Source organism: Branchiostoma belcheri, unplaced genomic scaffold (genome assembly GCF_001625305.1).
Source record: "Branchiostoma belcheri isolate BF01 breed outbred unplaced genomic scaffold, Haploidv18h27 scaffold2, whole genome shotgun sequence".
Taxonomy (NCBI): Eukaryota; Metazoa; Chordata; class Leptocardii; order Amphioxiformes; family Branchiostomatidae; genus Branchiostoma; species Branchiostoma belcheri.
Window position 1 is genome coordinate 2032517 of NW_017803490.1, and position 27868 is coordinate 2060384.

The 27868-nt window shown below is 39.3% G+C and overlaps 3 protein-coding genes across 4 annotated transcripts in view; all 3 read right to left on the reverse strand.

Moving 5' to 3' along the window:
- The window catches only part of LOC109468365 (myosin heavy chain, non-muscle-like), a 33883-nt gene extending 20824 nt beyond the window's left edge, over nucleotides 1-13059 (reverse strand). The window contains 10 exon segments of the mRNA XM_019766613.1: nucleotides 5736-5842; nucleotides 6201-6267; nucleotides 6614-6781; nucleotides 7628-7728; nucleotides 8021-8109; nucleotides 9228-9421; nucleotides 10062-10190; nucleotides 10868-10945; nucleotides 11169-11326; nucleotides 13020-13059. Of these exon segments, the coding sequence (XP_019622172.1) occupies nucleotides 5736-5842; nucleotides 6201-6267; nucleotides 6614-6781; nucleotides 7628-7728; nucleotides 8021-8109; nucleotides 9228-9421; nucleotides 10062-10190; nucleotides 10868-10945; nucleotides 11169-11326; nucleotides 13020-13059 (1131 nt within the window).
- A 4356-nt stretch (nucleotides 13060-17415) lies between these two features.
- Nucleotides 17416-21974, reverse strand: LOC109469022. 2 transcript variants are annotated; one of them, XM_019767412.1, is made up of 6 exons: nucleotides 21836-21974; nucleotides 21055-21153; nucleotides 20296-20498; nucleotides 18653-19976; nucleotides 18258-18325; nucleotides 17416-17675 (listed from the first exon to the last, which is right to left on the reverse strand). In XM_019767412.1, the coding sequence occupies exons 1-6, from the start codon at nucleotides 21914-21916 to the stop codon at nucleotides 17543-17545; spliced, it is 1908 nt and encodes a 635-aa protein (XP_019622971.1). In that variant the 5' UTR covers nucleotides 21917-21974; the 3' UTR covers nucleotides 17416-17542. The 2 variants fall into 2 exon arrangements, with proteins under 2 accessions (XP_019622971.1, XP_019622970.1); XM_019767411.1 differs by having other exon boundaries at nucleotides 18258-18328.
- A 29-nt stretch (nucleotides 21975-22003) lies between these two features.
- The window catches only part of LOC109468366 (synphilin-1-like), a 21055-nt gene continuing 15190 nt past the window's right edge, over nucleotides 22004-27868 (reverse strand). The window contains exons 3-9 of the mRNA XM_019766616.1: nucleotides 25902-25972; nucleotides 25619-25668; nucleotides 24388-25340; nucleotides 23798-23977; nucleotides 23267-23380; nucleotides 22480-22605; nucleotides 22004-22009 (exon numbers count right to left, since the gene is read on the reverse strand). Of these exons, the coding sequence (XP_019622175.1) occupies nucleotides 22004-22009; nucleotides 22480-22605; nucleotides 23267-23380; nucleotides 23798-23977; nucleotides 24388-25340; nucleotides 25619-25668; nucleotides 25902-25972 (1500 nt within the window). The remainder of the gene's footprint in view (nucleotides 22010-22479; nucleotides 22606-23266; nucleotides 23381-23797; nucleotides 23978-24387; nucleotides 25341-25618; nucleotides 25669-25901; nucleotides 25973-27868) is intronic.

A 27868-nucleotide genomic window follows, 5' to 3' on the forward strand; every position in this document is an offset into this window, starting at 1 on the left:
ACATATATGGTCTATTGTACACCATGAACAGCTGTCAGTACTAAGTGTATAATTAGTGTCACATACACTAACAAATACGTCAAACACAGGTGTAGATATAGCAGGTAGATACTGACTCTTTCTCTGTCTCCAAAACTGCTCTACAGTTTAAAATATACTAGTTAAAAGTTAAAGTCCCACATAGGGTGGCAGACTACAATTGATACAAAACAAAAATCCAAATTAATTATTTGAAGCATTGCCATCCTTCCTGAATTTATCGCCAAGTGTTGCCAGTACCTCCTAAATTTACTGTAAAGAGTTGCCAAGATCCCCCCCATGCAAACCCTCTAATAAATGAAAAGTCATTTGTAGCAGCTATTAATTGGATCATCACAATTGTATCTCTTTTCCCGTCATTACTGGTTTGGATAATTGTTGTCATGTTGTCTACTTTCATCATTGTACAAACTATCACACCTCGATTCAACCAAGACAAACATTCAGATACACCAACCAAGTCATAGCGAAATACAAGAAATAATCTTTTTAAAGTTTGCATTCAATTGGTGCCATAATATAGTAATGGAGGCTGGAACTAGTGTGTCATTTGTTTGTTTGTTTGTTTAAACCTTTGTTTATTCGTGACCTGCCTACTGGCCACTTTTCGTTCAGATCACGAGGAAGAAGACAGGGTCTGAGTTTTTGGTAAAAAATATTGAAGTTACCAAAAACAAATAAACTTATAACTTTGTCACCAAACAAAAATAAAAATACACAACATATATCAGAGATAATTGTTCCTTGTTTTCCTATGCTTCATTTTGTATCAAATGTTTGTACACTGAATGGCTCAAGTGGTGTTGTTAAATAACAGTGAATTTTTGCCAAAAAGATTCCAGTAGACAAAAGTTCCAAACATAGACTACTAAACATAAATCCTGAAATTAAAAGATACACAACATATAATTTTTATTTGATTGTTCCTTGTTTTCCTATGCTTCATTTTGTATCAAAATGTTAATGTACACTGAATAACTCAAGTGGTGTCGTTAAAACAGTGAATTTTTGCCAAAAAGATTCCAATAGACAAAAGTTCAAACAAAAACTATTTTAAGCTTGAATGTTCTTTCAGACTGTACAATGTACTTTGTATTTTGGACTGCTCCTACATAGTCATAGGTGTTTAGAACAGGTGCAACATTGTATCATAGCCAACCTTACCTTTCCAATGAGAAGTCTCAAATCCACTGGTTGGACCACAGTTGCCATAATCTCTAAGACAACCACCTCTTCCTTGAAGGAATCTTCAGTTAATCTCAAGAAATCTACAAGATCATGCTTAGAGTAATCCGTGGGTCCTTACTCCATTCCGATGGCAGCTAGCTTACAGTTCTTTTAGGGGGTCAGAAATCCAAGCTTGCTGGTTGCTAAGAGCATATCACCTTCCTAGTAACCAGTCGGATTGGGTTTAAGACTAGGTCTTTCATACAGTTCTTTTGTCTCGAGACACAAACAAAGACTTGGAAGATTTACTCAACATGTTAGAGGACATTTTCTGAGGAAAACATTTGGACAACCCGCATGCATGTATTAGATACAGCCTACTAAACGTTTTGCAAAGTATGTAAACACACGGGAATTTTGAGAACTGGTTGGACCAGGTATTTTTGATCTGTGGGGGGTAGGAAAGGTAACAATACGGCCCGGCCGTGGTATAAACTATTTGATATGCATGATTGGTGAACAAGGGGCACAGGTAAGACATGCGTAACAGGTCAAGCAAGCAACCTGCTACAGTAAATGTATACAAGACACATTGTATGTAGTAGAAAGTACATTGAATTTCATGTTGTAGCTTGAATGTCTACTAGAAGTGTACCTGTTACATAGGAATTTTTTAATGACTGTTTTGAAGACTTTGATAAAATATTTTCACTTTTATCAGGTCAAACAAGCGAACTGCTACTAAACAGCAATGTATACAACACAAATTGTAGTAGGAAGTTCATTGATGTTGTAGCTTTGAATGTCTACTATTAGAAGTGTACGTGTTACATGGAATTTTTTAATGACTGTTTTGAAGACTTTGATCAAATATTTTTACTTTTATCAGGTATATACAGTAATGTATACAAGACACAATGCACGTCATGTACTACTAGTATACGTAGAAAGTGCATTTCTGTTGTAGCTTTGAATGTCTACTAGTAGCGTATTTGTTACTAGTACATAGAAATTTTCTATGACTCTTTTGAAGACGTTGATCAAATATTTTACTTTTTATCAGTGACTGCTCATGCAAAGACAGTAAGTACCTACCTTAGAAATACTATATTTAGCTACCTAGTGTTTTATCTGACCAGGACAGGGCAGAGTATTCCTTTGTGTTGTAGCCTTTAAAAGGCATTGTAGTGTTGTAGAAAGTAATTTCATGTTGTAGCTTTAAATGTCTGTTACATAGGAATTTTTTTATAAAATCTATTGGAGACTTGGATCTAATATGATAATGCTTGTTTTGTATCTAACTGATTATGCAATGACTTTTCCAGGCTTATCTAAAAAACTGTTGGTCAAATTTCACTTTCTTTAAACATGTTTATTTACCTACAAGGAGTAAAGTGTATTTTACACTTGAAGCTAAGAAGAATCAAGTGTTGTTGTGAATTTCTTTAACACTGCAGGGCTCGAAATACTGGGTGCATGTGCACTTAAGTGCACCCAAAATTGGAGCTGTGCACCCAATTTTTTTCTGTGGGTGCACCCAAATATTTTGGTAGGTATTTTTTTGCACATATTAAATGTATAATAGTATACAGGATATTCTCGGCATCTAAGGGTCAAAAAATGATAAAATCTTTGTTGTTACAGTAGTACTTTGAAGTTAGCTCCGATTCAAGCTCAGAAGAGGAGCAGTAAGATTTTATTAGGTTTTGTTTTGTATGGTGCACCCAAATTTTTTTGTGCACCTAATTTTTAGGTTGGGTGCACCAGTGCACCTATTCCCAAAAAATATGAATTTCGAGCCCTACTTTAAGTCTCAGAAGAATACAGTGTCTGAGAATGACAAATAACATATCTGCCTTACCTCACACCTTCGGATAATTTGTACCGCCATTCCTGTCTCCCCAACACCTTCCCTCACTCACTCACTCTCAAAACAGATGCCGCCATATGGGAAAAAAGCGTACCACATAATGTAACGCTTTTTCTCGCAAACAACCACCAAACGGCCTTAACCCTGAGGACCATGTCCCGTTGCTAGGGTTGCGAATAAAAGCACTACCCAGTAAAACCGTTCCGGACCCATTTAGAAATAATGACGAGTGTCAGGAGTAGAGGTAAACACGTAACTGATGGCCGTGCCCTTTTAGTCAACCAACAGTTCCCAACGTAGACGGAAATTAATGAGTCCACGGGGTGCAACAAACGCTTTTGTGGCGGGAGTCATCAAATACTAATGTGTCAAGCTATGAAAATGCAATTAATAACTCGCGTGTCACTTTTATTGTGGGATTTGATGGATATTTGCAGAAAACAATTCATTGTAATGTAGTACGCAGCGTATGATGTTTATTATGACAATCCATTGTCAAATTCTATGTTCGGTTGTGAAGAAAGCTTGGGAGACAACGGAATATCGTGACTGAGGAAACTTAAGGTAAATGATTCTTACATTCATGTATGTTATCTGACAGTTGAGTACGTGCTATTTACCAATCTGTGCCTTAAGTTCATAGATTTTTTATGGTCTCTTTTGAAAAGTCAGACTTTGTTGAAAAGATTGTGGTGTGAAATTTTATCACAATGTCATACAGGTACTGTCGTCGATTAAGATAGCAATTTATATAATAGATTAACAAGAAAAAAACTTCAATTCAGATTCAAAATCCAAGGGATTTGGATTTGGGTTTGGATAAAACATGTTTTGTATCATTGTACCAATTTCCAACTTTTAATACGATTTCATCATCAAATTATATAAGTTGCTCTAGATTTAGTATTTTGAATCCACTTCTAAATCATAGGTTTGAGGAGTTCTGAACTGCCTTATGGTGGGAAACTTCAAACAACGGTAAATCAAACTGTAACAAGACATTTTCTGTCCAACTTTTGGTCAGAGAGTGAATATGAGAGGGCCTGCATGGGGGGGTCCTGACAATGTTCTACGCTAAATTTGAGAGCCGGTTACTGCGTATTACGCTGAATTCAAGAGGCCTCCAAAATTACGCTTTACGATAAATTCCGGGTAGCTACAACGCATAAAATGGGGAATTACGATCTACGCAAAATGCGCCAACTACACTTTACGAATTAAAGCGGTCCGTCTACGCTCGACGTAGAATTAAAACGGCTTATTATGCTCTACGGAAAAGGGCATGCAGGCCCCTTTATGGACCACAGACTCAAATACATCTAACCCCCCACTGTAGTATAGGTTAAGCTGTCTAACATTTTACATCCTTGCCCTGACAACTCTGTCAACAAATTCACGACTTTACTGGTAGAACAACTGGTGCTGTCACCTTTGCTCGGCTCAATTAGTAAAAATGTGCCATTGCTGTACAGAAAATCCTGGGGATCTATGGTTCATGGGCTTAAACTGGGCTAATCCTCTGGCAAACAATAGTTTGGCTTGAGTACACAGTGTAGAAAGGGACTCCGAGGATTGGCCTGGTCTCTATGGAGCGGAGACATGGCCTATTGTGGAGTGATGTGGTGGGGTAGTGATGGTGTCTCGGGCATATTCGTGGTAGGATTCTGACAGCATGTCGGCAGAACGTACTGCACTTGTACGAAAACCCCGATTTTCGTACGGTTTTCATTGGATTTTTGGTCAAAGTGGCATCAGAATTTTTGCCTGTTGCATAAGATATTTTTTCTGACACAACATTTGGAAACTTCAGATGGGATGTTAACCTTATATGCATGAATACTTATATGAGACATTCTGCCAAAGTGCTACATGTATGAACAATAGGTTTCGCGCAGGTGCAGTACATTGTGCCGATGTGCGATTCTGACGCTGTAGAATGTTTAAGCAAGTTGTGAGAGAACCAACCATTGGCAAGTATCTAAGACAACCTTTTCCATAACAAGGCAGCTGAATTCCAAGAATGCTCTCAGTTTGTGATTGTACAATAGTACACAAATGTGACTGGCCTTGACTGGTACAATATAAGGCGGGTTACAAAATGCAAAAAATGCAATGTTTGTATTCTAAAGTCTTCTTCGACCAAACACTCAAAGTAAGGCAATCCATACTGTGTAAGACACAGTACAACATTTAAAAAAAAACATGCTTGTCAATATTATTTGAAAATTACTGTGATATATGAAAACTTGTGAAAATGGATAATGATATACAAGTCATGCACACGTGACAGTCATATTTTTGATTCCATACTACTAGTAGCATGGTGGCCTTGATGCTGTTGACTTAAAAGGTTCTGGGTTCAAATACCAAGCAGGTTACAAACTTTTAAGTTGTACCCTTAGGAAAGGCCCTATTTTCTCACTAGATTCTGGCGAAAATGTCGGAGGTCCTGTGTTTGAGGAGAGCCACACCTTGACCAGTTAAAAAAACACAAAAAAGACCACACAAAAAAAGAGCAGGGGTCCTTCCTAGTGTGTGTAGATCAAACCTTAGAGTCCAGTCTTACATAGCCTGTACAAAACTGGACCCGGTGCATTACATCTTTAATTCAAAACAAAAACAAACATAACAAGAAAATAAGTACTAGTAAGACACTGACCAGGAAATTCTTGAGTTCCTCCATGTGAGAATCGTTCAGCTGTGTGATCTCGTCTTTGTGTTTAGACTTAAGATCTGTGATCTGTTCCTTGTACTGAGCCTTCAGTTCTGTAAGCCATAGGGGAAAAATTTAAATAAAAGCGAGCAATGTTTGTCACTAAATGCTAAAAAAAAACTAAATGCAACATTGAACAGCTTAGTTTCTTTTGTAGTCCTCCCAGAGCACATTGAAAAATGACTTCAACCACTGAGTAACCAAGGATTCGAAAGATTGCTCTACAAATTTCATAATTACAAATTATTTCAAATTAGATAATAGAGAAAGAGGTTTCATAGTGTTTAGTTTGTTTTGACAGAAGTATACCTTGTTCATTGGTCAGACTGTGAAAATAAAATCACCAGAAACATTTCAAAACTGACTAAGATTTGAGCAATCCTTTATTTACCTAGTACATGACCAACTTACCTTCAATGGCATCTTCCATTTTGTAGGACTCAAGGTTCAGCTTGGACTGTAGGTCATTAATTAGGTCCTGGATAAACATCATCACACAAAAAAGACAAATCAAATTTTTAGTCTGGAGTCTAAATCAAAAGTTATTTAGAGAATAATTTCAACTACTTAACTAATTGTATTTTGTCCATAATTGTTAACTTTCTAAAATCAGCTATACTGCCTGAAAGCAAGTGTTAATGTATTGTAATGTTTTCCAAAAAATTGTTATTAAAGATAAATGAATCTCAACTCTTAAAACCCTTCGTATGACTGTATACAATGTCACAGGTAAATTTTCTCTTTAATTTTTTTGAAGTCACACTTTTTCTTTTGAGAAACCACACTCTTCTCCTTTTTCTTTTCTTTCGTTTAGTTTTTCTGACCTCATTTTCCTTGGTGAAGTCGCGGTTTTTCGTCTGTGCGTTCTCCTTGGCGGCCTCGGCCTGCTCCAACATGACCTGGAGTTCATCGACCTTTGACCTGAGCTGCTTCAGTTCTCCGTCCTTCACAGCGAGCTCCGTTTCCACCTCTGCAACTTTCTCCGCATTTTTCTAACGGACAAATAACAATTAATTTCATCAACTTGAAGTCTTATGGGTTACAAGTCTTATGGGTTACAAATTTCCAACACAACAAATTGGACTTACCCAAATTTTCGACCGTGCAACTCTTAAAGGTTTAGCACTGAAATATATTGTTGTTCCTCTTCATCTTCTTCTTATATCTGGGCAGAAGTAAATTTGGAGCAAATGTACCTTTATGCAAGTTTGATCTGGAACAGTCCATTTTTGCCAGGGGAAGGAGATGGTGTGAGATATGCTGTAGTTGCTCACAAATGTGGCCATTATACTGTAACAGTTAGATTTTCTACCGTAATATTTTGTAATATATTGTTTTTCCTGATGTCCCTCCTCATCTTCTTATATGTGGCAGAAGTAACTTTGGAACAAATGTATCTTTCCGCAAGTTTGATCTGGAACAGTCCATTTTTGCAAGGGGAAGGAGATGGCATGAAATATGGGGTATAGAATTTTCTTCTTACACAACCAGTAAGGTTCTCACCTGCTTACGTTTCGATGTCTATCAGACACCTTCCTCAGAGCTTCTGACTGGAGTTCTACCTACATGAAGGGCCACCTACATTGGCGTTAAATAGCGGCGAGTTGCAGAACTCCAGTCAGAAGCTCTGAGGAAGGTGTCTGATAGACATCGAAACGTAAGCAGGTGAGAACCTTACTGGTTGTGTAAGAAGAAAATTCTATACCCTAAGTATCTTCCAACCTGATGAAATTATTTACGGGGGCATGAAATATGCTGCAGTCGCTCACAAATGTGGCCTATCGGGTTATTTTCTATACATTTCCACAGCACTTAAGATAAATATTAAATGTCTGTACCTTGCCCAGATCTGCAGCAGACTTGTACCTCTGCAGCTCAATAGTTTTCAGCTCCATCTGTTTGAACATAGATGTGATCTTCTCTTCCTTTTCTTTGATTTCTGGTGACAAAGAAAAAAGTGTGCGTCAAGTTGTGAAAACACTAAATCAAATTTTCCCATTTCTTACCCTAAATTGGCAACATACTGTTCCAACTTATGACTGCAAAGAAGGTTTTCATCAGTCCTCTTTTTCTTCTCAAGTTCAAATGACCCCAAGTCTATATTTTTTGGTAAGCGCTTTAACAGAAATAGCCTATAAAATCTTTACAAACTTATGTCAATTACTGCTATAGATGAATTTTTTCATTTGAATATAATAAAGGTTATTAGATAAAGGTAAATTTGTGCGTACCAGCCTGGGCGTTCATCAACTTTTCGGTAAGTTGTAGGACGTCATCCTTTGCCTGGTTCAAAGCTTTCTCCAGCTTCTTCTTACTCTTTCTGTAACACACACAGGGAAAGGTAACCAGTGTCAACAACGCCACCTGGCAAAATGTACACAAACTGCAGTGCCTAAACAAGTAAAATCTGAGATTTTATACCTCCGGGCTTTTTATTGTATACATGTATTTTTATATGTTGTTTACAACAACAATTGTTGCGCATCGCAGGACTAGGGTTTTAAACAAAGAATTTATCGAGACCGGACACCCCTCTGTGCGAGGGGTCACCAATACCTAATACACGCCGAAGGTCAACGGTCGCGACCACTTTCACGCTCAAAGAGGTGTTCTGGGGCCACCAAAATGCACCATTTTCACGCCCAAAAACACATAATATACAATAAAAGCAAAAGAATGTGCATTATCTGCAGCCCAATAGCAAAACATGTACCGAGTCTCAAAAGAATCCGTCCACCCAAACGCGAGAAACAGCTGGGAACATGAAAATCTAAATCTCTCACAAAACCCTTCCGCGGAAGGATGTCTCCTCCCCCGGAGGTAATAAGTGTCAAGTGTATTTACGTCTTGGAGTCCTAAGCTGAAATATGGGTCCCAACAAACGCTACAAAATCTTTATTGTGACCAGAGTCAACAATGCCACCTAGCAAAATGCATACCAACTGCAGTAGCCTAAACGAGTGTCAAAAATGCAGAGTTTATTAAATTTTACATTTTGGAGTCCTTACAGAAATGTGGGTCCCAAGAAACATTAAAAATATTTTTGTAACCAGAGAAATCTGTATCTGCATCTGTATAACCAGTATAACCGCCCTTCGGTGTGATGCACCAGCTAATGCCAATGCCACCTAGCAAATGCTGTAGCTAAACGAGTGTCACAAATGCAAAGTTTTGTTTTTCTTAGCTGAAATGTGTGTCCCCACGAACGCTACAAAATCTTTATGGTAACCAGAGTCAATTATGCCACCTAGCAAGGTGTATACAAACTGCAGTAGCTACACAAATGCAAGGATTAGTTACATGTACGTTTTGGAGTCCTTAGCTGAAATGTGTGTCCCCACCAACGCTACAAAATCTTTATGGTAACCAGAGTCAACTATGCCACCTAGCAAGGTGTATACAAACTGCAGTAGCTACACAAATGCAAGGATTATTTACGTTTTTGAGTCCTTAGCTGAGATGTGTGTCCCCACGAATGCCACCAGGTCGTGGTTGAGCTGTCCAAGTCGTAGTACGGCCTTCTCAGCGGTGTCGAGTGCAGATCGCACGCTGTCTGCCACGTCATCCAGGTCTATGTCAGGGGACATGGGGAACACGTCCTCTTCTTTGGTAGCAGAGTTCACCACAAAGAACTGTAAGAGTCAACATATACATTATATGGGAATGGTTGTCAAAACGACAGGGACCATGTGCCAGATAAGAAGTCTAATAACTGTTGCCTAAGGCATCAGATGACAAAAACAACAATTGCTCAACCAGCCTGACATTGGTAATGCAATGTACTACTTTTTATGACATGTTCGTAACTGTTGCTCTAAGACTTGGTTCTGTTGCCTTGCAAAACCCCGGACTAGTGCTCTAGTCAGCGTCCGTCTTTTCATCATTTGACAGAATTTTACCGCTTGTGACGAACAAAAATCCGTGCGTAACAATATAGACAGAGATGATTATCATTAAACTAAGCTTAGTCTCCTCAAATGCAGGAAATACGTATACCTATGGTAGTCAAGATTTCAAATTTTCCAGGGGAGCACGCCCCTTAGCTTCTACCAGGCACCGCGGATTGCTAGAAAAATAGTAGAACACAGGTCGCATATTGGACCCTTTCTGGCTGGCTAACTCCCCTGGTATACTATTCCTCTTATTTTGGCCAATTTCTACTATTTTTCCAGCAATCCGCAGTGCCTGGTAGAGGATACATGCCACTGTAGCTCCTTAAGGTTTGCTAGGGTCCATCCTTTAACTAAAAACATTTTTTTCCCAAGGTCTTACCTCGTTGAGCTGTACCAGCAGCTGAAGTCTCTCCATGGAGGCCTGCTCATACCCCACGATGAACACAGTCACCTGATGCTGGTACTTCTTCTTCTGGACAGAGTCTGAGATGATTGCCTCCAACTGAGCCTGGGAACAGAAACGGTCCACACTAGCATGAAAGTTCATCTGAGTTGGTAAAATACATACTGTAATGAAAATCAAACTGTTCTCCAATCAAGACACAAAAATAACTCACCAAAAATGATCATTGACAACTGAATTGCTCAGTCTTCAGCTTTATGACCAGAGTGTTGTGGACACGTGACTGCGCAATTCGATCGAAAATTTCTGGTGAATTATTTTCGTGTCCTGAGTTGTAGAACAGTTTGATTTTCATTGTATTCCATGCTAGCACAAAATCTGAATGTAAAAAAGCTAAAGCTAGTCCCGTAGCCTTTTTGAGGCCTTAGGGCGGTGGGTTGTTAATCCATGGTGTATAGGGCACGGTATAAGGCCTGGAAACAGTCAGGTAAGCTGAATGAATAGGTATGAAAAATATCAGGGTATACAATCATGTTGATACCAGTGCAATGGCCACGTGGGTATAGCATTCAATAGGTCATGAGTTCGATCCCCGGCTGAGTCATACCAAAGACTTGGTACTGTACATATATACTCCTATCTCTGCTTAGCACTCAGAATTTGGAAAAGAGTATGGGAGTTAAACACACATCACTACCAGTGGACTCCTTTCCCTCAGAAATGAAAATGTGAATGAAATAAAGATAAAAAGAAAGAGAAGTTTGAAATGTATCAAATCATACCAGGTCATCGAAGAACTCCATGTTGGTGAAACCTTGGTCAGCCAACCATTTCTGTTGCATCTCAAATGAACCAATGGTCTAGAAGAAATGAAATCAAGAACTTGTGATTCAAAGGAAACTTGTAAATGTTACATGCAAATAATTCAGTCAAGTAAAATGAGCTACTCAATCTGATTGTTATGTTAACTTTACCTTAAAGTTTGCAGAAGGAAACAGTTGCTTTGCAAATGTTACCTTTCTAGTTCTTAGAGTCTGACTCGATTCTCTTTTACTAAGTAAAAACTGTCTCACTAAATCTTACATTCTCCACCCTGATCTTGATTTTGTTTAGCTCCTCCTTCATTTCTTCCTCCCGTCTGCGTGCCTTGGCCTGTGCCATCTTGTCCAGGACCAGTTGTGCGGGGGTGTCGCCCATGTCATGGGTGTACATGTGTGCCATCCCTAGCTCCATACTGTACACTGTCAAGTATAAGAAAAAAATTAAAAAGGCACCACTCCTGAGGCATTGCCAAAAAGGTAAAGGTCTCATAGCCTTTTTGAGGCGGCAGGGGCAATGGGTGTTCAGCTACTCTCCAAGCAGAGGTTGGTGGGGAAGATTGTGACCTTTCTAAATTAATAAATATGCCCTTTTCTTGAGCTGGTGGGGGTAGCAACAGAAGTAAGGGGGCATACATATTAGAAAGGTTACAATCTTACCCACCAACCTCTGCTTGGATAGTATTTTCATTGACATTGTATCTAGGGCACAGTATCATAGATACAAGGTTTTAGTTTAAATGACATTTGTGTCTTTCAAATAATAATTTATTTTCCAAGTCAATTCAGAGGTAAAAAAAATTATGAGCAACAATATCATAATTTTCCTTGCAAGTACATTTCATTTTTGTATGTTTTTTTACATTTCCCTTTGAGCTACATCATTTTCCTTCCAATTTCCATAATTACTACTTCGGAAACAGGTGCAAACCAGGTAATATCAACAAACAATAGCAGAAAGCTCAGAGTCAATCAGTTCTACAATGTAACAGGTGTTATGTAAACATTGTGCATTGTACCTGTCTGTTTATTTAATAATACATACATGTATGCCCATTCATGCATCACAGGAAATACCTTATTCCTGAGTCCCTTGAACAATGGTACATAGTATAATGAATCACACATGATTATTAGGTGTACAGAAAACATGGAATTAATAGTATGGCCCTATTCCCTGGTGACTTAAGCTAAGTAAGGGTAAAATTGTCCGGATAGAGCTTCCAGACGGCTTCAAGCTGGATCAAAGCGAATCAATTCCACTCTATCCGGACAATTTTACCCTTAGCTACATGTAGTGGTATTGAGGCCTATATCATACTCTTCATAGCAGAAGGTATTAATCTATACACACAACAAAAATGGTATTTCAATCATTTCGTAATGTTTGTGACGAGCCTGTTGTGACAGCAATTTTTGTTTTGTTTCTTTGTACAGGAAGGAGTGCGTGTTTCTGCACCCAAGGAACACTATGAATATCAAACAGTATAAAATAAATTGTTGCAATTATTTCCAAAACAGTATGTTCCAAAACATGACATATATGCAATCACTAAATACGCACTATGAAAATAAAAAGTACTGCTCCAATTCAAAAACATTTGCCCTGGCAAATAACTTTATAGTTGTAAAAATCACATCAAAATTTATTGCACAACAATGGTAAGGCCACACCAATTTAATTTCTTGGTTAACGGATTCGCCGCTTCATTTTTTTCTGATTTGCAAATAAAAATAAAAATTCAGAATCAACTGCAAAATGCTCATATTTTTCCCTGAACAGTTGAAAACAGTCCTTTTCTTACTACTTGTTACATTTATTCCATCTTTCAATGCAGTGGTATTATTAAAAGTTCAAAATTCATTGTTTTAATTTTGAACCAGCCTGGTGTGTTGACTTCATGGGCCATAATAGGATGCCTAGGCCTGTTTTTATTATTTATTTTTTTTCGCCCGCCCGCTCCATTATTTTCCTAGAAGAATCCGTTAACCAAGAAATTAAATTGGTGTGGCCTAAGGGATGGCAAATTGCCTTTAAGTTCTATAAACGTCAGTCTAATATAGAGAAGAGGAAATATGTTTGATTTAACGTTATATAGGAATTCCAAAACGTTACAGCTGGGAATTCCAAAACGTGCCATCCCAAAACATGCCATCATGGCACACTACTGGTAATTGGAACAGCATGTTTTGGAATACAACACGGTCCAACAACACAAAACATCCGGCATTGTCGTAACCATGGCTCTAGAAATCTGCGTAAAATCTTCTATTCACTCAAACCACCCCAAGATATTGTTTACAAATCTCTCCAGATTTGTTTGCGTGCCACAATCGCGGTAGGAATCGGTTAAAACGGATCCAATTATTGAAAGAATCGACTTGGAAACAAAACACCGAGACTGAGGAAAATTAGCTTGTTGAACATGGTAGCTTTGTAACCGGACACTTGGCTCCGACAATGCCTTTTCCCTTGGGGTCACGCAAAAACACATGTCAAGACATTGGATACCGACTGATCACTTCAAGTAATAGAGGATAATCTAGAAAAATCGACTAAAGAACAGTCCATGGTGCGACATAAAAAGGAAGCAGCGTATATAAACATTGCCTTCTTTTTCAGTGGACCGTAAGATTTGAGGTGGTCCAAAAAAGTTTCCCACGAAGTTGTCCAAAATTCCAGTGTAAGTATTGCCGTCAAATTGTCGTATTTATCGGTAAGGATGAGCAGAGATTCTTATGCACATACCTGCTTAGCCTGTGAAGTCTGCAAGCTGGAAGTTCTTGGGAGATTTTCTGGTTATTTTGGTGTTTTTTTAGGTCAGGTTTGGTAACATCGTCTGCAAGCCAGAGCGGCAGCCATCTTGGAAGGCTGGTTGTTGGGCAGGTCACGTGACGGCAGGTTGCTAGGGGCGACTGTACACAAAGTTTGACAGCATTTTTATCATGTTATTCTGGTGTTACGGTAAAGGAATTGCCTTTGTTAAAATGATAGAAGATCTGGAGATGCATAATGTGCGTTTAGAACACGAATCAAGGCGCCTGTCCTATGTTGCATTTTTGCATTCTTGTATGAACCATGACACTACACACACTCGCATGTAGCTTACTTTCAATGCTATTTCTGAATCATAGCATGAGCTAAAATGGATAAAAATATAATAATTTTGAAATGTATCTTAGCCCTAAAGCATAGTTTCATCTATTATAAAAACAGAATATTGTACCTGCCAAAAGAATGTGATTGAATATTAGAAACATGCAGATGTTTGTTTTCTTTTTAAAATTTTTAACTCCACAGCACCTAAATTTCACTGTAGGCCAATTATTTTCCCTATTTGGATACATTTTACTACCCGGTATTTTTAAACCCGCATTGTTACTTTGGTGGAGACTATAAGTACCCAGTGTGTTCACTGTATGATTGTCGGAAATTTTCCCATTTCATTTTGTTTGTTTTCTTGTATTACGTCCATACTTTTTGTGGGTCAGTCAGCCATTACCAGCTAAGTGCATACCTGTGCTGTAATGATTTGTTACATTGACAATAAATACAAAACTTAATACAAAAATCTAGTGTTTCTTGAGTACAATTCTTTGGACCTTCCTTTGATTGGCTAAATGTCAAGTGTGTTTAGTGTGTGATTGTAATAAAACCTCTTTCAGTGACTGAGTACACATTGAGTTTGTATTTTGTATCTGAGTATATAGCCAGAATAACCACCATTCAGTATAACACACCAGCTTCTGTATCTGTATAGCCGGTATAACCGCCCTTCAGCGTAACACACCAGCTTCGCAGGCACGCAGCGCGGTGGCAGCTGGCTACAATACACCAATCAACTTCTTACACCTAACCCTTGAACATCTAACTCTAGACATTGTTTAAAGCTATCTAATGACAATGCCCCAACTGTACTTGGTGACAGCGAGTTCCACTCTGCGATAGTTCTAGGAAAGAATGAATTCTTGAAACCTCAATCCTTGGTTGATAACTCTGGTACTTGAAGGCATGGCTATTTCTTGTTCTCTTCTGGGCTGGTATCAGGTACTTAGTAGTTAGGACGTCCACCAGTTTATTGGTCATTTTGTACATCATGCATAGTCTGGACATTTTTCTTATGTCTTCCAGTTTGTTTGTGTATAAACAAAGCAACAGTGCTTTCAACAAAAACAACTCGGAACTAGAGAAGTAACATTTGCAAAGCAAATGCATAATGTTTACCTTCGAATTCGGCCATGGTCTGCCCTGTTAATTTTTACTCAAACATATTCACATACATGTACTACTAGTATATGGTGACAGCAGCAGAGCAGACCATGAAGTTTGCAACATTATGTAACCCAACACCAGTCACCATGGTGACAGACGTCAACAAATGTCATTGGCCAGGTCAGAGGTTAGTGTTTGGAGAAGAAGAAGAGGAAATTGAGTAAAAACAATATGTTTTCCTTCGGTAAACATAATAAAGTAAAAACACAGAAGCAAATCTTTCAGATGCACAATAATGTATTTCTCTTCTTACATCACAGCAACTTTTGTCTTCCATTCCGTAAAAAGACCGAATGGAAAACAGAATTTACAAAGACATTGAAATATGTACATATTTTACAGCAGTCAGAAAAGGCTCTCTCTTTTTACAAAAATACATTTGTATAAATAGTTGTACTCCTGCTGACATAATGTACAGTCACACAAAACTTCCTTATTATAGAAAAAATTAATATTTCTGTTACAAGTGCAAGACTGTTTTAACGTTTTACCATGGAATTCAGTGAAATAACTGTGATACATATAGTCTTATTTTTAAAAAATCTGTTAGAACTATTTCAATATGAAAAGTAAAACAAACAAACAAATAACTTGATTGTCAAAATGTCATTAAATTTTCTGTTACACGATACAAAAAGGAGTTTATTTCATAATTTGGTCCCTCAGAATTCATATCCTTATTACGTCCCTAAGTGAAATATAATTACCATATTTTGTAAGAACATTTGTCAGATCCAAGACAATAGTACATTACTATAAGTCATCTTAAGACCACACAAATTTAATCTGTTGTTTCTCGGATTTTTTCAGAAGAAATATGAAGCGACAGGGCAAAATAAAAAGAAAAAAACAGCCCAAGGCACCCCATGATAGCTGGAAATGTTAAAATATGAGCCATGAAGTCAACATACCAGGCTGGTTTATAATTAAAACAATAGACTTTGAACTTTTAATGAAACAAAATTGCATTGTTACATTGAAAAACTAGGAAGAAAAGGACTTTCTTCAACCATTGGGGCCAAAATATGTCTTTCATTGAGCATTTTGCAGTTGATTTAGAACAAAAAAAATTTTTTTTTTTTTTGCAAATCAGAAAAAAATGGACAGGTCGAATCCGAGAAACAACAATTAAATTGGTGTAACCTATGATAAGAAAATGCCGCTGGGTTAAAAGACAAGATAAAACCATGCAAGATAAAAACAACATCATTCATGCACATGTAGACAAAGATGCACAATGGAATATAGTAGAATATAGTTTAGGTTTGTTTCGTTTGCTCACTTGTACCATACCATACCTATTTTCTGTAACTATTTTATTTCACTTATCATCTAATGGCTTGGAACCTAGTACATGTTTTACCATCAAACTTGCATAGTTGATTGGAATGAATTTGAAAAATATTTTTTTCTGACTGCCCCATAACAGTGTACATGGTCACAGGAACCTTTATTGCTGGAATGGCTAAGTTGGAAGATGACATGCACATGTTTGACTTATAAGTAGAGCTGCATAACAAAGATACAGGTAAAAATACAGGTAACAATACAGAGTGTCAATGTACTGGTACAATACCGAATGAAATTACACTCAAGAAGTAGACATATGTTGTGACTTTGAAAAACATGCTATTTCTACCACAAAGATGAAAATCTCTATAGCTAGCACAGGAAAAGATGACCACAAATAGTCATTGTATGGGTATTGAAATCAGTGCTACCGTATCTTTGATCAAATTCCTTTTGTAAGTGTAGGTTCTTTGCAAGAGATACAGAAAATCCAAATAAACATACTGCTTAGTGTATCTGTGTATTGAAGACCACCCGTCAGGTAATATCATACTAGGTCCTGACGTACCAGTATACCTAAACCTCTGTACCTAAACCTCTGTATAAGTACATGTACCTGACACTTAGGCAGGCCTCGAAATTAAATTTTCTTCCTATTGTCCCAGCACTGTCCCAAAAATAAATTTCAATTGTCCCGAAGTGAAGATGAACTGTCTCTACCTTTTTTTGGGAAGTATTATATGACTTCAACTTAACGTCAACTTTATTTTGCTTTAATATGTTCACTCCCAGGCGCACCATAATTGCAGTGTAGGCAGGAAATTTGGAGAGATTTTCCGGATCCAAAAGCCGGGATGTGTGCCTGATAAACAAAAGAAGGGCTGACATTCTGATGTTGATTATTTTTGTATTGTCCCCAAAATGTCCCAAAGTGTCTTTTTAGTTGTCCCTGCCTAGATTTCAGTGATCAGTGGCCATTGGACCACTTTAATTTCGAGCCCTGTTAGGTACACAGCTCTACTTGCAAGCCTAACCCTACTGGCACCATACATTGTGTACATGTCCCTGTGGTGGTTCTAGAAGTACATAACTTGTTCAGGTTCCAGTTCCAGTTCTGGTTCAGGGTGGGCTATATTGGGAGGGGGGTCTTGTCTCGTAGAATGATGAGAGTTTGATTTTTCTTCACCCTCGTCTCCAGAACTTTCATACCTGAAGAAGTAAAAATGCAAACAATTGTCAGAAAATAAAACCATAGTTGTTAATAGTTATAGCTAGATGTTACCTCACAATCTTGAACAGTAAAAATTGCTAAATGCATCTTTGCCAATCCAAACACTGCAGATATTTTTTACATGTAAAAAGCAACATTAAAGGCATACATGTATTAGGAAGAGTTTGGCTTGTAAAAAAAAAGACAAAAGAAACAAGTTACAGGGATGGTAAGATAAAAATAATCTAAAAAAAAGACAACAAAGCAAATGCATAATGTTTACCTTGAATATGGTCTGCTCTGTTACATGTAATTCTTACTCAAACACATTCAGATACATGTATAACAGTATATGGTGACAGGAGTCTAAATCCCTCCTGTGCCAAAAAATTACAACATGATGTAACCCAACACTTGTTACTATGGTGACAGACATCATGGTGTAGGTCATTGACCTTATTTGTTTGCAGAAAAAGAGGAAGAAGAAACAGAGCAAAAACAATATGTTTTCCTGCAAAGGGAAACATAACAATACATGTATGTCTTCCTTCGGTACACACATAAAAAAGTCATGAGCTCACCATGGTTTGTCTTGGTCTCCATCCACATTATAGAAGTCCAGTGAGTTCTGTAGTGGGATAGCACCTTCCTGCTGTGAAAACATTTGAAAAAAAAAAAAGATTTTATAAGCAGAAACAAGAAAAGAAGGACTGAATACATCCCTGCACAAAGAAAAAACTATAATTTTAAAACCAATTTGCAGCAACAGTTGTTCCATATTGCAATTTATAGAAGATGCATATTTCTCTAAATAAGTCCAATTTCTTGTAACTGCAAAGTCAATTTTCCTTTCTGAAGTTGATGTGATGCATGCAAATCATGATAATATAGTTAAGTCTGAAGAACAAGATTGCAAAAAATTAAAGCTAATCGTATAATGTTTTAATGTTATATAATTTGATAGAAAAGATTTTACCTCTGTGTGCTGGGCAGGTACACCCTCAGGCTGTTCCCTCTCGCGCTGTCCCTCCCCCTGGTGAACACTGTCCCCACCTTCCCCGGACACGTCGGACACATCCTTAAGTTTCACCTCTGTCTCTGTGTAATGTACCTGAGCCTCTGTCACATGTACACTCCCTATACCCATCTCTCCCGGTAAAACCGTTACGGAGTGGTCGTCGGCGTTGGACCACGAACGTTCCGAAACGTCATCCGTGTACCGTTCCACTTCGATCTGCGAAACCTTCTCCTCGAACGTAACGCGGTGTCCGTGCTGTTTCGGTTTGGAGTTCGGATCCTTGAGAGAACTCTTCGGGCTGCTGCGACTTCGCGCGTTGCCCGGAAGAGGCGAGCTACGGGCGGCGGGGGAATCGTCTTTCTCCGCGAAACTCTCGGTGTTAAGCGGAGGATCGGAAGGTTGTAGTCGGCGAAGGTAGTCCATTGGTGGTTGGTGCACGTCAACGTTCAATTCCGGTACCTCACTTACCTCTAGCGGCGTACGGAATCCGCCAAATGACTTAGCATTGGTTTCTGACGGGTCCTCTAGAATTCCCTTGATGTTGTACTTCTCGAATATTCGGTGCAGGTTGTCGTTACTGTTTAACTTTTCAACCACTGGTCTTTTCCCTCTCGATCTGTGTGGAGGTTGAGAGTCTTTTGCTGCGTCGGGGGAGTTCTTTGAGCCCTCGGCAGAGTTAGAAGTCCTGGGTTTCTGTTCTGAGGTTGCTGGTGCTCTCTTGGGGCTATGGGCCAAACCATTGGCACCGTTTCTGACGGGGGTGTCTCCGTCAGTGAAGGAAGACATGCTACTGAGGCTAGAAGACGGGGAACTGTAAGGAGAATGGTTCTTTTTCCTGGTGAACTTGGACTTCACTGCTCGCGCCACCATCGTTAACGTCCGTGGCGAATTTGGCTCTGTCGAGCTCTCAGACTCGTACTTGTCTCGGGGTTTATTTTCTTTCCTCATCACGACCCTTTCGACCACATCTCTTCTCTGCGTCTGAGATCCTTCCACCGGTTTGGCCTCCTCTTTTCTCAAAGGTAAAGGTTCTGTCACTGTTGAGGCTTGTTCGTATCTGCCATGTATCGGCGAGTTTTCGTCCGGATCCGCCAAGAGTGGCAAATTACTTCCACTGCTAGAGTCAGGGTCGCTCGTGTTACCCACAGTCCTTTGCGTGGGGCTTCCCACAAGCCTTTGCACCCTGGGAGGAGACTGCAGGAAGGGTGGAGTCGGAGGTCGCGGGGTCGTGACCTCTGGTAGGGAGTCGGCTAACCTGCGACCTGCCTCTGACAGTCTTTGTCTGCAATTTTAAAAAAGAAAAAGAAAAAAAGAGTTCAAATCTAGACATTGCACTGATGAGGCAGTTTTGGTACTTATTTTAAGAAAAAACAATACTGCAAATATCCAAGAGTACAAATTTTTTAAGCATGGATGATTGCTTTCATGTTTTTCTTTATTTATAAAAATGGAAGCAAAAAGCATTCTGCACCAAGGAAAAAATTACATACAGGATAATAAAAAGAGAATCATAACAATAATTATTCCTGACTGAAAAGAAGAAACACTGCATAACCCCCCTCCCCTTAATACTTAGTGGATCATTCCTTAGTTCTCCCTACCTCATAACATCTAGAGGCTCCAGCCCCAGTTTGCTGTTTGCTGTTCCAGGTCTCGGCCTCCCTCCCTGTTGTAGCTGCTGAAACCGTGTCTGCAAATCCGCTGCCTTTTTCTGTACTCTGAGGTCCTGGGGGCTGCTGGGAGCCCGGAGCTGCTGGAACTGTTGGACTAACTCTCGGGTCAAACCTGCGTAGTCTGCCAACATCTGGGGAACACAGGAGATAAACACAGCTTTAGTACACTGTACTTTGAAACGGGGCAAGTAGTACAGTCTACCCTGGCTCCTGTGAATCGAACCCATCCCACGAGCTTACAAATACAATGCGCTAACCGCTAGGCCAAAAGGTCAGTCAGAGGAGTCAGTTGGTAGCACTTGAAACCCCATTGTTACACTACTCCCCCTTCTTTTCAAAATCTGACGTTAAAATACAAGTTTTGGACCACCTCAATTCTTGGCTGGTAACTCTGGTACTACTTGAAGTTGAAGGTATGAGTATGACTCTAGTATTTGTTCTTTTCTCAGCTGGTATTAGGTACTAAGTAGTTGGTACATCCACCAGTTTATTAGCCATCTTCTACATCATGCACAGTCTGGACAATTTTTTTCTGTCTTCCAGTGACACCCACTGTAGGTTTGTTTTCATTTCCGTGACACTAGCAACCCTTTCATAGTTGTTTGTACAGAATCTTACAGCTTGTGTTAGTAGTTTTGTCCATGATAAGTGACAAAGGGAGGAGAGTAAGAGAAGATGACATCCCACCTTGCGTATCTCCTGATGGCTCTCGTCTGGAAGATGTGCGTCCAGCGCCGTTCTGTTGGGGAGGAGCTTGTTGCCTAGCGACTGCTTCAGGTAGATGACCTTCAGGCAGAAGATTCAAGGTTAAACAAAAGACATGACAAGGGAACTCCAAGACAAGATCTTAATCGGGTTAAAGAAGAGACAGAGTACATCTCGAAAACTCCCCAGTGTAGCTGAACTTTTGTTGTGTGTTTATGTATAAATATTTTGTCAAAAGACTTAAACATTTCAGCAATTCTATATGGAAAGCACTCTTATTCAACTCTTACGACTACATGTATTTACAAAACTGTGGGTAACAATACAAAAATCTTTATTGAAGTCACAAGTTACATACAAGTTACACCAAAAAGCAGTTACTCAAGCAACTAGATAGGATTTTGAAAATATTTTCGTTAGTGATACCGTCAGTTAAAGGTAGTGGATGCTACCTGAAACATCTGACCATTTTCAAAATCATATTAAGTTGCTTGGTTAACTGTTTTTTTGCATATCTTATTACCTGGATGTCTAACCTTCACCGACTTATATACAAGTTATATACAAGTTTCATACAAGTTACATACAAGTTACATACAAGTTACATACAAGTTGCATATACAAGTTACATACAAGTTGCATACAAGTTACATACAAGTAACTTGACAGACAGGCATTGATGTAAGCAGAGAGTCTTTTCCTTTTAATACAGGTTGTTTTGATACAGCTTGCAGCAAACAAACAAACAAACAAACAAACTAACCTGTTCAGAGAAGGTAGAGCATGACTCCACCACGATGAGATAGTTGACACACGTCAGGTGACCCTGTCTCTCAGCCAGCATACACGGCGTCAGACAGTCACGATTCTTTGTTAACACGTCCACGCCGTATTCTACCAGCGTCTGGGGACGGATAACAAGGTACCTTGATTAAATCTTGACACATATACTGTAATTCATTTCATGTACACAACCCACATTTAGGTTCAGGTCCGGATTTAAGTCCAGAGGTTTAGGTTCAGTTCCGACCTAAACCCATGGCATATACAAAATTGCATGTTGGCACCCTTGCAATGCTGTTTGGGCAAAACTCTGACCACATAACATGGAGGCCGACACTTGACGATGCCAGATGGCAATGTTTTCTTCATTTTGCAGCACAGATTTTGTAATCTATGTAAGGTTTTAAATGGTTTGGAAAGAAAAGGGGTATGTGACATGTTTTTTTTTTTTAATAAGTCTGTAATCGATTATTGACTTTTAGGTTGTTTTGGACTCAAACGTAAACATTTTTACAAATTCGGAATCGGTCCAGCGAACCGGTACACAGCATGCAGGACGTTTTTCTTACGACTGCAGATGCAAAATGCACTGGATGATGATGATGATGATGAAGAAAGGCTTACCTGTAGACATGTGAGATGTCCGTGCATGCTTGCTACGTGGGCAGGGCTGTTGCCATGGTGATCCTGGAGGTCGACGCCCAGATTCTGACTCCTCATGTGACCCAACAGCCACCTCAAGCAGGGCTCCTGGGAAAGGTCAAAGGTTATTTTTTTAACATTTACTAGGAATCACTAGGCTAGGAAAATATTAGTACCAGGGCTCTCCCCAAGAAATGAAGCAAGCGTGCTCTCCCCCCCAAATCCTAGCTCCTCTCCCAAAATGTTAAAATTTAGGATGTTCTCTTAGTATTTTCAAGAAAAGTTGCTGATTTTTCATCAACTGTTTAGGGAGCACCTCTCCCCTAAGAATTTCTGGGGAGGCCTCTGAGTACCAACTAACACCAGGCCAATATGGCCAATTGGTGTTTGAGCATAGGGGTCCCTTACACTGTGATTTGGACCCCTATGCTGCAATTTAGCCTGCTACGCTGTATTTCAACCAGTGTAGGGGTGTTTCTTTTTGAGGAAACCTTATTACTGTTAGTCAGTTTCATTAGACTATGACCTGACTGCACAAACAAGCAGGAACCCTATAACCCTTCCTAATTCTTTAAAGAAATTGAAATTTGATGTTAGAATTAATGATGCTAAAACAAAGGAAGAAAATAACATGTCTCAGAGGGTTACGAGTCTTAAAATTCTTCTGGGAGAAAACCAGACCCCCTACAGTGGTCACGTCTTTGCCAGAAAGTTTATCTGTACCTGACCCCTATGCTGTGAAAAAGTTAAATCTGTTAAGAACGCTGACCTGCCCATATCTTGCTGCTTGATGCAGGAGAGGTTGTCTGTCTCCCATGAGTCTTAGTTCCCTGGCTGCCGGCGTCTCGCAAACAAGCCACCGTAGACACTCCAGCTGCCCATACTGTGGGGTAGAGGGACAAGTATTATACATGTTTAAAGGCGTAACACACCAGATTCACAGTGCAGGAAGGACATCTAGCAATTGGTAGTGGTATTGCATTTCTTTAACTGCCTTGATCATAAAATATTTGTATGTAGATCAAACAAACTTATCGATATCATTACTGTTAACAAAGAATTTGCCAACTTTCTTCATCCTACACCTGCCACCACCGTGAACACATAGCTATATATATATAGTTCCATGAACATCTCCATTGTTCTTAGACCAAGAAGTTTTGCTACAGTTAATAACTGTGAATGACAGTATTCTGTTTTACCCTCCAGTCCATGGATGCTGCCATTTTGATTTGTGACATCAAAGGTCAGCCATCTTGGATCGTACCATCTGAATAAATGCATGACAAGTAAGAGTTACCTTAGCTGCCACGGCTGTTGGAGTGTCTCCGTCTTCGTTCTCGGCTAACACAAGGTCGGAACACGGTCCCCCCGCCAGCCAGTGCAGGCAGGCCATGTGACCCCGCGCCACCACCGTGTGCAGGATGGTGTCCCCGCCATCATCACGCATCGCAAACGGTTTCTCACCAAGGTGATATTGCTGAAAGGACACAGGGTCAGATTCATTGATGTCAAGTCAAGGATTGGGCAATCTGCAACTTAAAACTACATGAAGGCATGCATTTGAGGATTTTCGTGACAAAATCCAAAATAAAATTTTGCCTGATGACAACTATAACAACTTTTTCAACATACTTCATACCATCACATTTCTACTGTTTATCAACAGCCAAAAGACAACCAGTGCTGCATACTGCATACTGTAGTGTATGATTGTGAAGTTTGTGTGATGTTTTGCATTGTGTCACTGTTGGAATCCAGGAAGATTAGTTGACTAATGGATATCCCAATAAAGCATCAAGTATCAAGATCTAGTTTCGTTCTAGTTGTTGGAACAGAGTAGGCGCAAACCTACAAGGTCAACAAGAGAGAGAGAGAGAGATGCCTCACCAGATCGGCCAGGTTACCGTCCCAGCCCGCTCGCCAGACTTCCCACATCCGCTCAGACAGCAGCTTGGGCTTTGGAACACTCCCAGCATGCTTTGCTTCACTCCCACAATCCTTTGGTGTCGGCGTGGGCGTCGCCGCCTGGTTACCTTCGGGCGACGTGTCGCGATTTTTCCCGTCGTCACTGCAAAGTGTGTCCTCGCTGGACTGGTTCCCGGACGCCGGTCTGGGAACTTCGAGATTTTCCGGCGGGAAAATTTTCTCAATCTCAAGTTTGGAGGGCTCTTTTAACAGCTCCTCCTCAATGTCAATCAACTCGTGTCGCCTAGCAACCAACTGCATGTCAGAGTTTCCATTCAGTGCAGAATGTTTTCCATCCTCTGTAGTTCTGGATGGATGTTTGGTCTGTGTAGAAGACACTTCTGGTTTGTCTCTAGTCCTTCCCTTCCTGACTACATTGCTGTTGTTGTTGTTGTTTGTTTCTAGCTCTCTAAATTGAGACACGCTGACATCAGAACTGGTGGAATTACGTGGCGAAACGGTGGAGACTTCTTCCGTGTTTTCCTCGCTGGCGTCCGGCCTGTTTTCCTGGCTGAAAACGCGGTCTAACTTCGCTTCGATGCCCTTCCCCCTACCCGCGATTCTCGGCTTTCTCCGAGGCGGCACGCGAGGTGGAGACTTACTGTACGGATCCGACGCTTTGGTCTCAAACCTGCGTACGGCGCCGAGCACACTCGTCGGTGTGTAGTCGTCCGTACTCTGGTCTGAGTCCAAGTCGTGTCTCCCCGTACCGTACTCCCGAGTTCTTCGTTTCCGGCGGATCTTCTGTTTTCTGGCCGTGGAAAGTTCTAGTTCAAGCTCCTCGTTCTCCGGTAAGCCATTTTCCTTCGGAAGTCGCGGAAGGACAGGGGAATTCTGGGAAGGCAAAGGCTTGATACCAACTTTTTCTTGGGACCCTGAAAATCATGAAGACGATCATTTAGCAAGCATAATTTTGTTTGGAAAAGGAAAGAAAATACTTCAACATATTAGTTTTGAAAATATGAAGGATATTTTTCATTCCATTGCAGATGTTCTGACAGAAGTTCTTTCAATACATTATCGGCCTTGGAAGAACAGTAAAAGCAAATAATATGCAGAAAGCTTTTGATGCATTTGTACTTGGCAATGTAAAATACAGGCTTTTGCCAATGATCACTTGATAACAATAACATAACTATTCTCCAAAACTTACCTGCTTCTGTTTTACCACTCTTTGTTGGACCATCGGCTGATTTTGGTGGTCTGCAAATGAAGAAGACACAAAACCAACATTAAATTATACCAACTGGCCATGACATCTTGGCAAAACATCTAAATTAGTCCTTGAAATCCATAAGCTTTCTTGCAAGAATAGTAATGGTAACGTCAAATTTTACAGTGTATATAATAATTATGAAGTGTAAACTTTTTAAAGTTTACAATTAACATTGTGACATATTTCTAGCTAAGAGAAAAAATATTATGATATCACTCACTCATTATCTTCTTCTTGGTCTTCAAAGCCGAAGTTCTCAAAGTCATACTCTTCTGCATTTTCTGCCACATTCTGGAAGAGAGCAGAAATAAAGAATGTAAAACTGTATGTCAAAAAAAGCTTAGACATCCTGGTAGTGAGACAAACATGAAATTATTAGATTTTCATGAGTTTTTGTATGAAATCCTTCTTTGTACATCATTTTAAATTCTTCTTTGTACTACATCAAATAACACAGACCGCATCAAATTATACAACCTTCAAACAACCTGGTAATTCAGTTTTACAACTTAATGTTTTTCACCTACTCTTTAATTCAAATCCTCAAAAAGGTAACAACCTAATTTCTCTTTATAAAACAATTCAGCCCAAAATAGAACAAAAATTCTTCCAATCCAGAATGCAGTAACTCAAAACCCTTTAATTTAAAGCTCCACTATACATGCCAATCACTATATAGCAACAACATAGTAGGATTTCATACAAAAATACATGAAAATCTGTAAGAACCGTTACTCATTTAGACTTAAAACTAAACCGTAGGTACCAACCTTCAATGCAGGGATGGTGGAAGAGATTCGTGGACAAAATATCTCGTGTTTCTGGTGAAATTTTCCCACCACAAATTTTAACATCTTGTTTGCAAGTAGTGCTGTGTACCGGTTCACTGGACTTGGATCCGGACTTGTAAGAATGTTTAGGTTCAAGTCCAAAAAAAACTAAAAGTCAAGAACTGAGTCCGGACTTATTACCAAAAAAAAACCATTTCACATACCCCTTTTCTTTCCAAACCACCTAAAACCTTCCAAAATCTGTGCTGCAAAATGAGGAAAACATTGCCATCGGGCATCGTCAAGTATCGGCCTCCATGTTATGTGGACAAATTTTGCCCAAACAACATTGAAAACATGCAATTTTGTATATGCTATGGGGTTTAGTTCCAGACTTACGAGTCCGGAACTGAACCTAAACCTCTAGACTTGAATCCGGACCTGAACCTAAATGTGGGTTTAGGTACACGGCACTATTTGCAAGAGAACCTACAGCAGCTGACTGCTTGTACGAACCATCTGGCCAAGTCAATACGGATCAACAGTACCATGAAATTGCTCCAGGAAACAATTAGGCCAAACAAATGAAACTTCCCCGACATTTTGGCGAGACAAAAAGGGCACAGAGAGAGGCTGCAATTTGATGGCGGAATTTCAAGCAGTCCTTGCTATGGTCTAGTAAGTCCTGACAGTGAATTTTACCACAAATGCATTTATTTATCAGGCCAAAATGCACCAGCTGGAAAGAGTGATTTGAAACTAGAGCTTTTGAAATAATTGAATTTATAATGTAGAACAGTCATTTGACACATACTTCACTAGCATACAATATACAAGGTAATATTGCTAACATTTACTACAAATGCATTTATCAGGCCAATATGCACCAGATGGAAAGAATAGGTTGAAAGCTTTTCAAATCATTGAATTTATAATGTACAAGAGTCATTTGACACATATTTCACTGGCATACAACTTATTTATTAATACAAGGCAATATTGAATTCAGAAGCCATTTTCTGGTGAACCACATGTGTTTAGAGCCCTAAAAAAACCTTGCTTATATTTTCCATAATTTTATATAATTTATAAAGAAACTTCCCTCAAACACAAAAATGGGCTAAAAAAACGTTCACTAAATTTCCAGTCGAAAACAATGGCTAATTGCAGCACATTCAAGCCTTTGAATTAAAGGCTCTTCTGAGTATTTTACACATCAACATTATTACTGGAACTTTCCCTACATATAACACACACCTGTTTTGCGTCCTGACATTGTTACCTGGTTACTCTAGCAACTTAAATCGCTTTGATAAAACACAAGATTAAACAAGTACTCATAAAATGGATAACTGGTGACAGCTTGGAGAAAAAACAAATTGACTTGCGTGATTCTTTTTTTGTTGTATTTTCTTTC